The 15,120-nt window shown below is 42.8% G+C and overlaps 1 protein-coding gene and 1 long non-coding RNA gene across 3 annotated transcripts in view; one reads left to right on the forward strand and one right to left on the reverse strand.

Moving 5' to 3' along the window:
- Window positions 1-3,488, reverse strand: part of LOC4329342 (uncharacterized) — a 44,416-nt gene extending 40,928 nt beyond the window's left edge. The window contains exons 1-3 of the mRNA XM_015769867.3: window positions 3,218-3,488; window positions 1,878-1,959; window positions 344-447 (exon numbers count right to left, since the gene is read on the reverse strand). Coding sequence (XP_015625353.1) covers window positions 344-447; window positions 1,878-1,959; window positions 3,218-3,232 — 201 coding nt within the window. The 5' untranslated portion in view covers window positions 3,233-3,488. The remainder of the gene's footprint in view (window positions 1-343; window positions 448-1,877; window positions 1,960-3,217) is intronic.
- A 2,979-nt stretch (window positions 3,489-6,467) lies between these two features.
- Window positions 6,468-13,068, forward strand: LOC136355080 (uncharacterized). 2 transcript variants are annotated; one of them, XR_010739161.1, is made up of 3 exons: window positions 6,468-6,756; window positions 8,607-8,826; window positions 12,732-13,068. It is a non-coding gene; the product is annotated as an uncharacterized lncRNA (long non-coding RNA). The 2 variants fall into 2 exon arrangements; XR_010739160.1 differs by lacking the exon at window positions 12,732-13,068 and having other exon boundaries at window positions 6,470-6,756; window positions 8,607-12,563.
- The last annotated feature ends 2,052 nt before the right edge of the window (window positions 13,069-15,120 follow it).

Consider the following 15,120-nt stretch of genomic DNA (forward strand, 5'->3'; position numbering starts at 1 on the left):
TATCTGTGCTTCCTCCCTAGGAAGCCTCAAAATTTACTGCCGTGTCCTTTGTTCTCACTGTTTGGTACTTTCTATCAATGAGGTTCTTTGCTGTGGAGCTGTTGCCAGAGAGAAAAATGAGCGCTGCTTCATTAGAACCAAGAAGCTAGGGGTTAAGTTGTCTGTGCGCATATTCACATATACCTCATTTTGATGCTTCCTGATGTTTAGTTAAAGCAACATAGGAAATTATTTGCGGCTATGTTTAGTTAAATTGCATGATTCTAGTATTCTGCTAGTTTTTCCATGTCAGAAAACTTAGGGCAACATAAGTCAGGCTCAGAAAACAGAAAATAACAAGTACCTTTAAAGTTATGGTGCCAACAAACCCAGCTTTCACTGTTACTGGAAGCCGAAGAGAATTCAGTGCATCAGCCTTCAATTTTAGGTCTTTAAGAACAACGTCACCTTTCAACAGAATTAAGAGGGGTAAATAATGCATCGGACACATACAGCAACAAAGCTTTAGAGTAAAAGCACAGTGAACTCATGAGTTTTCCTACATAAAGGAAAAATCCAGTAATCCAGTGTATAGTTGTTTAGTTAAAACACATATACTTGAAAACTAGAGAATATAAAAAGAATATCACCAAATGTGACATTGTAAGAGAGCTATGGGTTATGCATGGTGATGCAGGGTACATGATGCATGGGATCACAGACGATGTGCTACTGCCACGAGGCATGTAATGATTTCTGTTGCCACCAAAACAAATTTTGACATGCCAAACCATTGAACAGTGGCCTCACCGCGTCACGAAGGACTGTGCACCTTATCCCAAGGCAAGCTACACTAGGCTGCAACACAGAGAACTGGGCACAGATGTCGCTGTTAATGGTCTGCTACACTGTTTCAGAATGCAATGAGCAACATCACACTAAGGCATACATTAGTGAACCACACCAAGATGCCAAGAGTTCTGCCAGGTCATTTCATGGTAAAACATTGTTGTTGGCAGTGTTTCAACAGCAAAATGATCTCTTCATCAGCAAGGCTTCCTGGAAGCACCTCCACAAAATTGTTTTTCATGTGAACTGACTGGCAATTCCTATTTAGAATCAATAACAAAACAACAACATCGACTTTTGGTCCCAAGAAGGTTTTGGGTTAGTCGAGAGATGAAACCTACCACACGAACAAAAAGGAAAAATAGTGCTAAAAATAATAAAAGATATCACTATTAGAAATCAAATTATCCAACAATTACCAACCTCCATGTCATTGTGGCATAACCAGAACTACAGTCTACTGCACATATATATATAAATATCACATTCTACAATCTTAGTTAACAGATATCATTTGGATTTGGGTGGTAACTATTGATTCTTAAGAAAGGTACACTGGCACTGCACCATTCAGATCAAGTATTTTGCTTCTCCTATGACATCCTACAACCCAATGTCAATTATCTACAATCTACATTTCCCTGTAAATTAATCTTCAATAAGCACAACAGATGCACCTTGAATAAGATTGAGAATTTATATTTTTGTCTTAAGAGGACAAGAATAAAGAGTTGGATTCAATCCAAAACACAACACAAAAGTATTGATAGCCTATCCCGGTCAGGTATGTTACTGGTCTTACACCATCCTACATCAACCCGATGTCAAATAATGCAATAGTCCTTATTCCATAGATTAACTACGAATAAGCATAATGGTTAGTGCCCATTGAGAATAAATCTTCTGGTTGCAAGAAGAAAAGTATGAAGAGTCACATCCAATTCTTGGCACGACAGAAGTACTTTTTAACACTGTAGACTAACTAACATAAGAATTGTATATTATAAGGTGGTAATGGTGGAGATGGGAGAAAAAAGAAAGAAACAAACCTTGCCAAACACTTATCCGGAGTGTTTCAACAGAGAGCCCTTCAACATATTCGCCCAAATACTTGCGAAGCAAATACAGCACCTACAGTTAAAAATGTTGAATTTTATAACTATGCAAAATCAAAATACTATCTATGTACAGTTGCACTCTTTTAGACTCCACATAGTTGTGGGAAATCTCAGATGAAACAGATGGGTGACCTGAAATTCATCCGTGATAAATTCTATACAGTGTCATCACCCCACCCCCACCCCCCCCCCATCCCCCAAATTAAAAAAAAAACACATTACACATACACAACAACAACCACCACCTACAGTCTGCAGATCACATTCTATCTCTAATTACCGGTGCATGTCGCAATGGTCTGCTTTGAACAAATGAGGATCATGATAAGAGGTGGTTGTACATTTCACTCTTTCTTATGAGCAACTTGTACCTGTGGCGGCGTTCCGTAGATAATAGTATACTTATGTGAAAGTAAAGAACTAAAGATCGAAAAATTAGAAATGCGATGTTACCACATGACCTATTATCAGCCATGCACACTATTACATCAAGCAACTGGAGAAGCTTCTCAAACAACTAAAATGATCAAGATTAATGCAGCAGTTACCCTGCTGTTTGACTAAACAATTACATATGAGACGCTGCTAGCTGATGTTTATCAATACTCACTAATATGTAGATCTCAACTTTCTAGTATGGAAATGGCATTCATATGAGTACACGATAAAATGTAATGACAGGTCACACCAGCTTAGGAATCAACATGATGAGTACAGGATAAATGTAATGATAGGTCATACCAGCTTAGGAATCAACATGAACTGGAAACTTAAAGTAAATAAGATGCAGTGCAGACATGATCTCTCTCATTTCCTTCTATAGCTTCAGCAGCAACTAGCAAAGGCTAAATGTAACAACTATGTGCGAAAATTCCTAGCAATTAGAAGCAAGGGAAACTAGGAAATGTGTATTTAAAGGAAAGAAAAGAGAAGTGTAGTCGCCAACTCTATCTTCAGTTTCTTTCAACAATAAATAAACATTCAACCCATGAACTGATCAAGACCCCCCTCGAAATGCCCCGTGGTTCCACACCAATCGCACACAGCGCGTTCCAACTCTCCCGAACCGGTCGCGTGATCGCCACTAAACCTACCAGTACGCCTCGGCAATCACCCCCCCCCCTCACACACACGCACACATCGACACCGAAACCCTGACAAGTGGCACCTACACCCCCGCCCGCCGCTCGATCAAACGCGACCACCCACCCTAGCGCCCTACTCGAAGCCACCACAGAAATGAGAGCGAGCGAGAGAGGGAGAGATCGTACGTGGCCCTCGAACATGGCGAAGGCGGAGGGGGGGCGACGGGACGGGCCCGGCGCGGGGGGGGCGGTGGTGGTGGAGGAGCGGCGCGCTCTAGGGCGACGACGACGCCGCCGCGCGCGCGAATCCGCTGCCTGCGCGATCCCTCAGGGGCGCCGTCATGGACGGGGTCGAGTCCGAGGTGGCGAGGGGAGAAGCGAGAGGCCCCCGTGCCCTGGTTGGCGAGGAAGACGACGAGGAGGCGAGGCGAGAGAGGGGGAATGGGAGGGAGGAGGCGGAGGGGCCGGGTCGACGGGACGGGAGAGAGAGGAGGATGTGGGGGCCGGCGGGGCGGTGAGGTGAGAGGAGAGGGGTGGTGTGGTGGGGGCGTGTGGGTCGGAGTCGAGTCGGTGCGCGCGCGCGCGCGCGGGGGGGGGGGGGGGCAGCTTCCGCAACAGCGTAACGGGCGCCACGATTCGGCCTGGTCAACACGTGGAGAGAGGAGCGGAGACGAGGAGGGGGGCCAGGGGGGGAGATGCCGCTTTCTTTGGAACGCACGACTGGTGCCAACGGGCGATTTTTTTCCCGTTGCTCTTTTTTCGTTCCTTCTTTTTGGAGTATCTAGTCTAGCTTTTTGGTTAAGGAAAGGGTACAACTGTATTAGAAATTGACTTGGAGCAGCTTTGTGTAGGAGTAATAACGAGTACATTCACAAATTGACTTAGGCCCTCTCGATTTGGAGAGATATTTTCAACGCACACAAAACAAAAAAACTAATTATTATATGATTAATTAAGTATTAACTATTATAAAATTAAAAATAGATTTGTTTGAATTTTTAAAACAATTTCTACATAGAAACTTTTTGTTAAAAACATAGTATTTAACGGTTTGAAAAACGTGCTAATGGAAAGTAAGAAAGTGGAAGTTTAGAGTTGAGAAAAAGAACCAGGCCTTAGAGCAGCTTTGCGTACTAATAACTAAAATACAAATTTGAACTTTTAAGAAAAAACATGCATGGATGTCATGTTGTTTGAATTGACAATTTATCGAGCCAAGTGGAGCAAGAAAGCTTTATCCACATCTCTAATTTAGATCGAGTTTCGCCTAGCAAAAAGGATACACCATACAGTTGTTTGCTTGTTTGCATCTGTTTAGCTTGGTTAGCAATAGATTTTGCATGGTTGATTGTATGAAAGATATGGTTTGGCGGAGATTTGTTTAATCAGTTAAATTCCTACCATCTAGGTAAGCTAAACCCTTTTCTACGGCAATATTCTCATCATTAAACTCACCATATCAGCATTTTTAAAACAATTTATCACTTGAGTTAATGTATGATAAATTAATTACAGGCTTGAGAAAGGAGGGGAAAAAAATAAAACCACCCTTGCACTCCTCAATCCTCATTGATGGAGATCACCACTCACCGTAGTCGTAATAGTCCGGTTCCTCGCTCACTTGTAGGATTCGCGATGGATGAAGCTCATGGAAGTGGCAAGGAGAGAAGCCTTGGAGGCTATGCAAAGTTATCTTGGAGACGAGTGTAGTGTGAACAATGTAGGTGCGTAAGCCAAGGCAGATTGGGACCTCACCAAAGAGGTTGTTGTCATGAATCACATATGAGATCACTGTCGCGTACACCACATGTGTTGGGGATCGGTATGTCTCATTATCCCTTTCCATCCCTTCACCAATTAAATATAGAAATTAATTGATGCTAGGGCAAGGGTATATAATATGTACGGAAGGGGATTAAAAACACAATTTTTCTAAGCAATAATAAATATAAAAGTAGGCATTTGATCCCCTAATTGGCAAAAACCATATAGGGAAGTTTTACTTTCCTTCTCAAGTTCCGATGGAGGAGACAAGAAAATAAAGGTGGAAGAAGAGGTGATACCAATGAGGGATTGCGGAGGTGGAGGAAACAATAATGAGGTTATAGGGTTAGGCCTACCTTATATATAGTAGGGGATGGTAAGATCGGAGTTGTCGATTTCTAATACAAGTGTAATACCCAACAAATTAGTTTTGTTAGTGTATTCTACTCAGGCCCATGTGTGCATGTTCTGGTTCATGTGTGGCCTAGGTATTATTGTGTGGTAGGATTAGTCCCATATAGAGACATTAGACACGTTTAAATCAACTTATAAACCCGCATGTTCAAACCGCAATATGTAGCATAGAAGATAACCCTTTTTTATATGAAGCAAGGACACAAGTGTGCGTGGGGTGCTACGTGTATGGAAGAATGATGGAAATGTTTTAGACACTAGTGTACATTTTACAATATTCTATGAGGCTGTGTACAACATATACATTTGCTGCAAGTATAAATTAACATGCTATGGAGTGGAAGAATAAAACATTACTCTCACGTGCATATGTCAATCCCATGAAAATAATATATTAATATATTAGAACATATCAATATTTAGATGGTGAAGGAGAGTGATACACATAGCTCTATCTCTATGCATTTCGTCTTTTACGGCACAAGGTCACCATCAATAGATATGTTTATGTCTTAACTCATATAAAGTCCAGGAATAACCTATTTGCCAACTCATGAAATGAGGTTAGTCCCACAAGGCCGGTTTGTCACAAATCAACAAAACAACAATTGAAAAAATAATTGTTGATCATAGATCTTTCAATCTATTCCTGAAACATACAGAATTGAGTGGGAAATGTAGAATGAGCTCCCTTCAAAGATGTTCATATCTCTACTATGATAAAAATTGAAAATGTTTTTTTCCGGTACTTTGGTACATCATCCGTGTATGAGTTGATTTTTAATTTCGTTCGTTTTTGGAAATACATATCAGTATTTGAGTCGTTTTTAACTTCTTTTGTTTTTGGAAATACAGAAAAGACTCCTAATTGCATCTCATGATTTTCTTAAAAAAATATTTACCCAAGCGAATTCCTATAGTAAATTTTATCTTAACTAAACCATATAACAATAATAAAATTAAAATAGCCTTCACCCATTGCAATACACGGGTATTTTTTCTAGTATAATTATAAAGAGAGACATATGCACATATATGATAAAAGATAATGAAAGGAGTTTATGCTATATTTTGTGAGGTCTTTTACGGTGCTTGGAAGGTACCTGAGATACCTCCTTAACCAATTGATATCCACCGTTAATTTATAAAGGGTAATTTAGGAACAAAAGTTTTTATTAACAAGGGTAGCTTAGTAATTGTTTAATCCCCAATTACCCATCCAGTGCCTGACATTCAAGATTTCCTTTTCAATATTAACCCTAATCAATCCCAATCCAATGAGGCAGTGCGTGCGACAGCGGCGACCGGCTGGCGCATGGTGTGGCTGTGATCAGTGGGCACGGCGGGCGCGCGCGGCAGCGGTGATGCCGACCGGCTGCCGCGTACGTAAACTGCAACCAGCGGGCGCTACGGGCGCGTGCGGCGGCGGCGGCGGTTTCATACGCTGCGACCGCCGGAGGGCGCGTATGATGGCAGCAACCTCGGTGAGCGGCGGGCGCGTGCGGCCTCGGCGAGCAGCGGACTTGTATGGCTGCGACGACCAGCAGGTGTGCCAATTTGTTGCGGATGAGTTCCTCTCGTTTTAATCTTCCTCCTCTGATGCTTAAATTTAGTTTCTCACAAAACGTTTGTAGCTTCTCTGAAAAGTTCTGAATTTTTTAAGAGTACACAACACAATTCCTGATCATTGTGAGCACTGAGCAGGTACTTCATGTAGTTTGTTGTGATACCCACCAGTTCAAATTTCATGTTTGCAAGTTTATTCTCAAATAATGGTTCTAGAGTTACAAATCTCTATAAAAACGTATATGTACTAGTGCAATGAAGTATTTTTGTGATATTTAGCATAGGTGCCCTATGAAGTCTACACCCTGGTTGGAACCGATTGAAGGCATTTGGTTTATTTGGTTGTGACATAATCTATTATAGAGTGAAGTGCATGGACGGTCCTTAAACTTGTCTAGGTGTGTCATATAGATCCCCAAACTCTCAAAACGCATTTTTAGGACCTTCAACTTGTTTCGGGTGTCATCACTAGTCCAAACGGGTTTAATCCGCCCCCACGCGCCAACGTGGCATGCCATGGTGGATTATCAGTGGTTCCACACGAGAGGGTAGGGACCAACTGACAGGTGGGGCCTACTAAAAGAATCATTTTCTTTTTCTTCTCCTCCCTTCCTTCTCGCTGCCAATGAGATCCCATGGCCACTGGTGAGTTGGCCGTCGTACCTGTGTCGCGTCGGCCGTCCGGGCGGACCACGAAGTGGCCGAGCGACGGCGTGCCGCTGCCGGCGATGCGATGGATAGCATCTGCCCCGACGAGGTCGGGTTCCATCCGGATGACCCGTCTATGAGCATGATGTCCCAGGCGACGTCGTAGAGCTCGTTGGGGAGGTCGTTGATGCCCGCGCGCGCTCCTCCCTCGTCCGCCTTGGTCTTCTTCCAGCCGAGGAGCAACCGCGATCCAGGCCGCCGCCGTCTCCACCTCCATCCAGGCCGCCACCGCTCCTCCTCTGTTCCTTCCCATCGTCAGCATCGCCCCGTGGCAGCACCCTTCCTGTGCCACCGCTCCCCATCTGCTCCATCTCCCCCACCGTCGCCGCCTCGCGCGGCCACACTGGCCCTGTGTGTTCACCGCCGCTCAACCATCGCCTCGGCCGCGCTGCCACGCCACTATAATCTCGGCCGCGCCGACGTCGCCCGATCGCCGCGCCTCCCATTCCATTGCCACCACTGCCTTTCCCGCGCCGTCGCGCGCCAGCTGTCTCCCACTCGGGTGCGCGCACATGTGAGAGGGGAACAAGATAGCATAGCAAAAAGGAGAGGAGGAATTGAGAACGAAGAGGAAAGAATAAGGAGGAGAGAGAGATACCGACATGTGGGACCCACATGGCCCCACCGACACATAGGCGCCACCATGGCATGCCACGTCAGTGAATGGAGCGGGTCGGAGCCCGTTTGGACCTATATAACACCCAAGACAAGTTCGGGAACCCAAAAATACATTTTGAGAGTTCAGGGACCTAGATGACACATCCGCACAAGTTTAGGGACCGCTGGTGCACTTCACTCTCTGTTATATATCTATTACTTAGCTGTGAGTGATAATTCCGTTAGCTTAGTTGTATTTTGATATAATAACATATTTCTATTAAATACTTGCTTAATTGTGAACTTTGTTTTAGATTCAGATGACTAACTTAGCCTCCTCCCTTAGACAGTAATACAATTTTACTTGGGTCTGTTAGTTTGGAATGTATAAAAATAAATGTGAAATACATTAGTTAGGTACTAACTGAGATGTAGATGCAAATTAGTTGAGGTAGATTTTAAATTACCTTGTAAATAAGTGTATGGCCATATGATATATTTTATGAATTAATTACATGTTTTGCAGAACAATATGGTTGTTGTAAGGTATAGTGCGGAGGCTCTATCAGCTTACCAACATGTCATCACCCAGACATTTGGTAGCAAGGAAGAAATCGTTGATTTTTACAACAATTATGCTCGTGGAAAAGGTTTTAGCACCAGAAAATGCTACTTGGAAAGAATTAAAGGCACGAAGCAGGTGTGCCTAAGAAAGTTGGTGTGCAGTCGACAAGGTTTCCGTGAAGGTAAGCATATGAAGAGAACGGGTAGAAAAGGAAGAGCTCGAAACCTGACTTGTTTGTGGGTGTGAAGCAAAACTAGTCATCGGAGTAGTTAAAGAAGAGGGCGATCTGCTTTCACCACAGCGTTTCGTGCGTTTTACGATCGGCGTGTTTGTTTCTGCGTCTATCCACGTCGCCTTTTTTTGGGTTTGACCCCCCGCGCGCGTCCGGGCGCTGTGCTACCAGAGGTGGAGGCCCTTTGAATATTGGCGTGTCGTGTTTTCCTACACCGGTTTGTCTGACTGGTGGGACTGTCATTTTGGTGGGGAAGTTCTATGTGTGATGGGTGGTTGAGGCCCTGTGAAAAATTTCTGTGTGATGGGTGGTCGAGACCCTGTGAAAACCGGCTGGGTGCTTCTCATTGTTTCCATCGGTCCACATCGGAGTAGTTAAATTTTTTTGATCCATGTGCAGCGTTCATGGTGGACCAGGTAGTTGCCTGTTTCTTCTCCTGCTGGTCTACCGTGGAGAGAGACCACCATGGGCACATTACGCTTCCCTAGGACTGATGTGTTGCTGCAGTGAGAGATTTCCTTCTGCTCGAGTGAAGATTGCCATTGGCTTTGTGGACATGGTCCATTCTACGAGCGTGTGGTGGGCTGGGAAAAATAGAAGCCCGTCCATGCGCTGGGAGCACGCTTGGCTGGGCTTGTCCGTGCGTACGGGACAGCCAACGGTGGTTCGATAGCGTCTCCCACAATTCCCCGTAACGGTCTGTGAGCAGCTGTGCTTCACTGTGTCTTCATCAATGCCGCCCAACTGCCCCCTCCCATTTCTGCTTCCCCGGTTTCGTTTTCTTTCCTTGGAAGCTTCGCTGCCGTGCTCTCCTTTCTTCCCAATTGTTTTCACTTTGTTGCCGTCCATGGAGACCGCGAGGTGAAATACGGCCAATTTTTTCTTCATTTGAAGGATCTCCTTCTCCCTGCTTACTGGATGGCTACCTGTTGTAGGAACACTTTCGTTGTTTGCGCCGTCGCCGTCGTGGGTGTCTAGGAGACGAAGGTATTCTCCGTTTCGACCCCGGCGACCTAATCCTTCCATTCTTGCTGTTCCAAGGAGTTCTTTGTGCCGTCAAGCCGCCCTCTGGTTCTTCCATCCGTCGTCTTCAGGCCTCCCCTTTTGAAGGTGATTCCTTGCTACGGTTTTACATCCTTTACTCGCTTTATGGTCTCCGCTTCCGTTATGTGTGCATTTATGTTGTGTCCATTGGGGAGAAGAGAGTGGGTAGTTGGGACGGACGTCGACGGTCAACGTTCCTCTTTTTTCCTTTTGTTGTCCACAGGCCAGAGCATGTATGCTATGGCTGTCCCTGGGCTTTATCTGGTCTCCTCTTTCTTACGCCTTGCCTACACTTCACACACGCTCCTTCTGTAGTTCATTGGCTTGCTTTGTCTATTTTTTGAGTAGTCTCTCTGCGATTCGCAGTGCCAGGCGGGATGGTCGCGGTTGGGGTTTCCTTCGTTTCGTTGTTGAACGCGGCCGCTTGCCATTGTCGTCTTCCCTTGGTGTCGTACCTTTGGGAGCTGGATGGCGATGGTGTCTTGCTAGCTGGTGTAGAGCTTGCTTTGCCAGTCGAGGCGCCCAGTTGCAATACAGTAAGCAAGTTTTTTTGGGTGCCTGCAGCAGAGCCTCTTACTGTTTCTCATGAAATGGCTGCTCAGCAAGCTGTTCGTTTCCTACAAGCTAAGTACGGTTTTGCAGTGCACGACTACAACTTTGAAATGTTGCTCTCCTATAGGAGGATAGCGTCATCTACTGTAGACGCGGCTATCACGGCTGCTGCGTGTCTTGCTAGTTATGCTTAACCAGGAAACAGGGCGGTGGTTCGTGAAAGATTTTATGGATGAACACAACCATTGTTTAGCACATGTTGATCAAGTTTGTTTTCTACGTTCACACCGTAAAATCAGTGATGCACAGAAGGCAGATATCCTTGAAATGGAAATAGCAGGAGTGCGAAAACACCAAAATATGAATATAATGGAAAAACAATTTGGTGGTTATGGCAATGTTGGATTTGTATCAAGGGATATATATAAGCAAGAAACCATAGTTGATGGTGATGCTCAAACGGTGTTGAGTCACCTAAGGGCACACAGGAGAGGGATCATGATTTCTTTTTCATGTATGAGATAGATAAGCAAGGCCATTTGAAACATTTGTTCTGGTCAGATTCACAGTCTCGTCTGGACTATGATGCGTTTGGTGAAGTTGTGGTATTCGACAGCACATACAGGACAAACAAATATAACTTACCATTTTGTACCGTTTGTTGGATTGAACCACCATAGAAGCACTGCCATATTTGGATGTGGCATTGTTTCTGATGAATCAGGAGAAGCATATGACTGGTTGTTGACCACCTTTTTCACTTGTATGGCTCAGAAATATCCCATATCTGTTATCACTGATGGAGATCTTGCAATGCAAAGAGCATTTAGAAAATTATTATATGATTACTGTTCAGCACATGAGTTTGAGAGCAAATGGATCCATTTTAGGGAAAAGCATGAAATTACCAGCGGTGATACTTGTTGCATCAAATGTATGAGATGAGGATGTTACGTGCTACAACATATCAAGAAGGACTATGTTATTTAGGCTTGAAGAGTAACCAACGAAGCGAGAGTTTGAGCTCAACATTACATACTCATCTTGATGGGCAGATGACATAATTCCGCATGATGCATCATTATAAGGAATGCTTATCCAATTTACGGCGAAATGAGGCGAAGCTAGATAGTGAGGCATCCCAATCTGTGCCATTCACGGAGTTGGATGCTTCTAACATTGAGAAAGATGCAGCACATGTGTATACACCTACTGTTTTTGCATTGGTGAAAGAAGAGATATGTGGTGCAAGGAAGCTTACGATCAATGAAATACTAGATAGAGGAGATTTGACGATATATGTGATATGTCTGAGGGAAAGAAGAGAGCGGAAGTTTCATGTTGATTGTTCATTTTCAGAGACCTCGTTGGAAAGAATTTCTTGCTCCTGTTGTAAACTGCAATGCTAAGCCACACCATGTAGTCACATATTTTATGTGTCCCAGGGGTTGCCGTTGCATTGCTAAACGGTGGACTATGAGTGCGAAGTCTGCTTTCCCATCCATAAGAAAGAGTAGCATGTATGATTGGTAAAAAAGCCTAGAGAGGTACCGTGATTTACGCAATTTGAGCAATTCAGCATGTTTCAAAGCTTCTGAATCAAAAGATTTGTATGACAAGATGAAGCATGCATTGCGGAAAGTAATTACGGAAAGCAGTGCATCTAATGTTAAAAGGAAGTCTAATAGGCATGGGCCTATAATACCACAAAGCTTGCAAGCTGAACCATTCATGGAGGCAAAGGTTCAAGATCCGGTTAAAATTGCTCCTAGATGTGCTCCTAGAAACCATACAAGAGGATCAAGGATTAAGGCCTTTCCTGCAAAAAGCCTAACCACACAAGACGAACATGTCCAGAGCGAACAACTTAATTAGGTAGATTTACTAATTATAGTTCATGGAGTAAACTATGTTTCGGTTTTAGGACATTTTCATGCGCTTGATTTCATAAGTCTAGTGTATGGTGAGTTGGTGATTTTGTGTTAGCTCTGAATCTGTACTTTGGTAACACAGGTTTCAGTACGAGTGACCTTGCTTTTTTAGAAAAAAATGAACTTGTGCATGGAGTAATAGATGTTGTTTTAGGTTCAGATACCTCTTGCACTGAAGTCATAGCATAGTTTCAGAATCTTAATTTTATATGTGTATTATATGGTGACTTTATGTTAGATCTGGATTTTTTGCTTTGCTAACATAGGTTCAGTTTCTGTGATTTTGCACTGAAAAAAAACTTACAGCGTGTTATTATTCGCTTTCAGGATCCTTGCACTGATTTATAATGCATGGAGCACTACAAGATCCAAAAGACAGTATTCTCACTTGGCATATGAATATCTTGGGCCCATCATAGGGCCGTCAGACCTTATTGGAGCATCATTTATATTATTTTCATATTGCTAGTACAAACATGTTATTTTTTGCTTTTGTCAGTACTACTTGGAACTCCTATATTTACCAAGTGAATGTTACATGTTATTATTTGTGAATCGATCTGCACAATGATATTCCTCCTGTGTAATTTCGTCTTGTAATATTCTATGTTTTGCCAATTATACAACGGTTCTAACGCATCAAATAAAAGTTATATTCATACCATGTCATCGGGAGCTAATTGTGCTGGTGGTTGATTAGTGAATATTTGAAGACAGCCACCAGGGATCGTTTCCCACTTCCATCTCTTTTTGGCCATTTATTATTATCCCTAAGAATGGGCTTCAAAACAATCCAGTGGCCCAAGTTGTGCGAATGAGTTGGCCGGTTTGGTTTGTGCTTGTGAGACCGTTTTACTAGAATTTTCACCTTTTCGTTTCTCAAAATTTCTCTGATGTACCGACTACAAAAGCACACGAAAATTCAATATTTTTTTTTAAAAAAATTCTGAACAAGTATTGAAAATATCACATTATTTATATAAAATTTCCAATGATTTTAAATTTGGTTGAAATTTAATATGTCAGAAATATCTCGATTTAATAGTCAACTATTTGCCAAATTTGATTTATGAATTCATGATTGTAGTTTTTAATTTTGTACATGCCTAATTCAAATATGTTTAATAACATCCTATCACTTTTTTTTTAAAAAAAAGCTATATTTCGGCTTCACAATCTGCCTAGAACAGGCTTGTTATTTTTTTTCTCATATGTGTTCGAAAAAAACTATAGCCGCCTCAAAGATCCATGCTCATGATGATGATGTATATGCGATTGCATGCACTAAAGATCCAGGCCTCATCAGTTGCCATATAATGTATGTGCCGATAACAAATTTTGAATCTTAAAACACAATATATATGCAAATACATGAGTCCATAGTCGCTTGAAAGACCCATAGCTCATGATTTCATAGTTTCTTCTTTAACATTGGCATATGAGTTATGAAAACATATATATGTTAAAGTTTTAATTATATTTTTTTTATCGCATGTATGCCTTTTTCATATTATCAGCAATTGGCCAACTGATGGTCATACGCGAAACTTTGGTCGATATACCTCTTTTTATGAAGTAACTAATGCGTACTGCTATGAGTATGTTTTCCAAAGAAGAAGGCGTATTACCTAAACATTGCCCAATTGTAGTGCGTGGACCAGTTATGGCCCAGATATGGCCCAAGTGTTGTTAACTAATTTTATCCGATTAATCAGTAGTCTCATCCATTTAATCAGTTGCAGCCTCAAATACTCACGTCAGTTAGTGCACCAGATCACTACCCTACTTTTTCGAGAAAGCATAAACAAGCCGCGAGAGGCGGCCGAATGTGGCTGGGCAACTGGGACGGTGAGTATGCGCCATTTTTCTTCTTCAATCTGAGTATGCTGCCATAGATGTTGTCTTCAATCTGTCAGAAAATCTCTCTCAATGTGCTCTCAGCTCACACGCTCGAACTCTCTGAAGAATGTCAAACGATGAACAGTTAACTGAAACTCAAGAACAGAGATAACAGAGAAGTGTTTTGGTGCTGCGCAAAAACCAACTGCAGCTTTTCGTTTTCTCTTCTATTTATTCTCCTCGACCCATGGGGTTGTTACATGCATAACAGACTCCGACTTTGCTGGATCTAACGACCGAACGTGCCATCCCACGCTCCAAACCCAGCTCAGCCACTACAACTGAAAGAACTGAAAAAACGCTAACTGACTTGACCGAACTCTGAAAGTTTCAGTCCGGTCATGCAATGCACAAAAAAAACTGTTACATCATGCGAATGACTAATTCAACCTATAAACCAGGTCTGGCATTCAAGATTAATAGCTACTCTATCATTTTCCCCCCTAATCTTGAATCACCTGCTCCAAACCTATCTTCTTTCGAAGTTCCTGAAATCGAACTCGTCCAACAGGTTTTGTCAGAATGTCTGCAAGCTGGTCTTCAGAACGCACATACTCCACGACAATTTGCTTCTTCTCCACACACTCCCTGATGAAATGGAATCGAGTATCAATGTGTTTGCTTCTGTCATGAAGTACTGGATTCTTACACAAACTGATTGCAGACTTGTTGTCAATTTTCATCACTATTTGGTTGGGTTTTTCACCTAGTATTTCAGCCATCAGCCTGCTTAGCCAAATGCCCTGACATGCAGCCGTAGTAGCTGCAATATATTCAGCTTCACACGATGACAAGGCTACCACCATCTGTTTTTGAG

Source organism: Oryza sativa, chromosome 2, assembly GCF_034140825.1.
Source record: "Oryza sativa Japonica Group chromosome 2, ASM3414082v1".
Classification (NCBI taxonomy): Eukaryota; Viridiplantae; Streptophyta; class Magnoliopsida; order Poales; family Poaceae; genus Oryza; species Oryza sativa.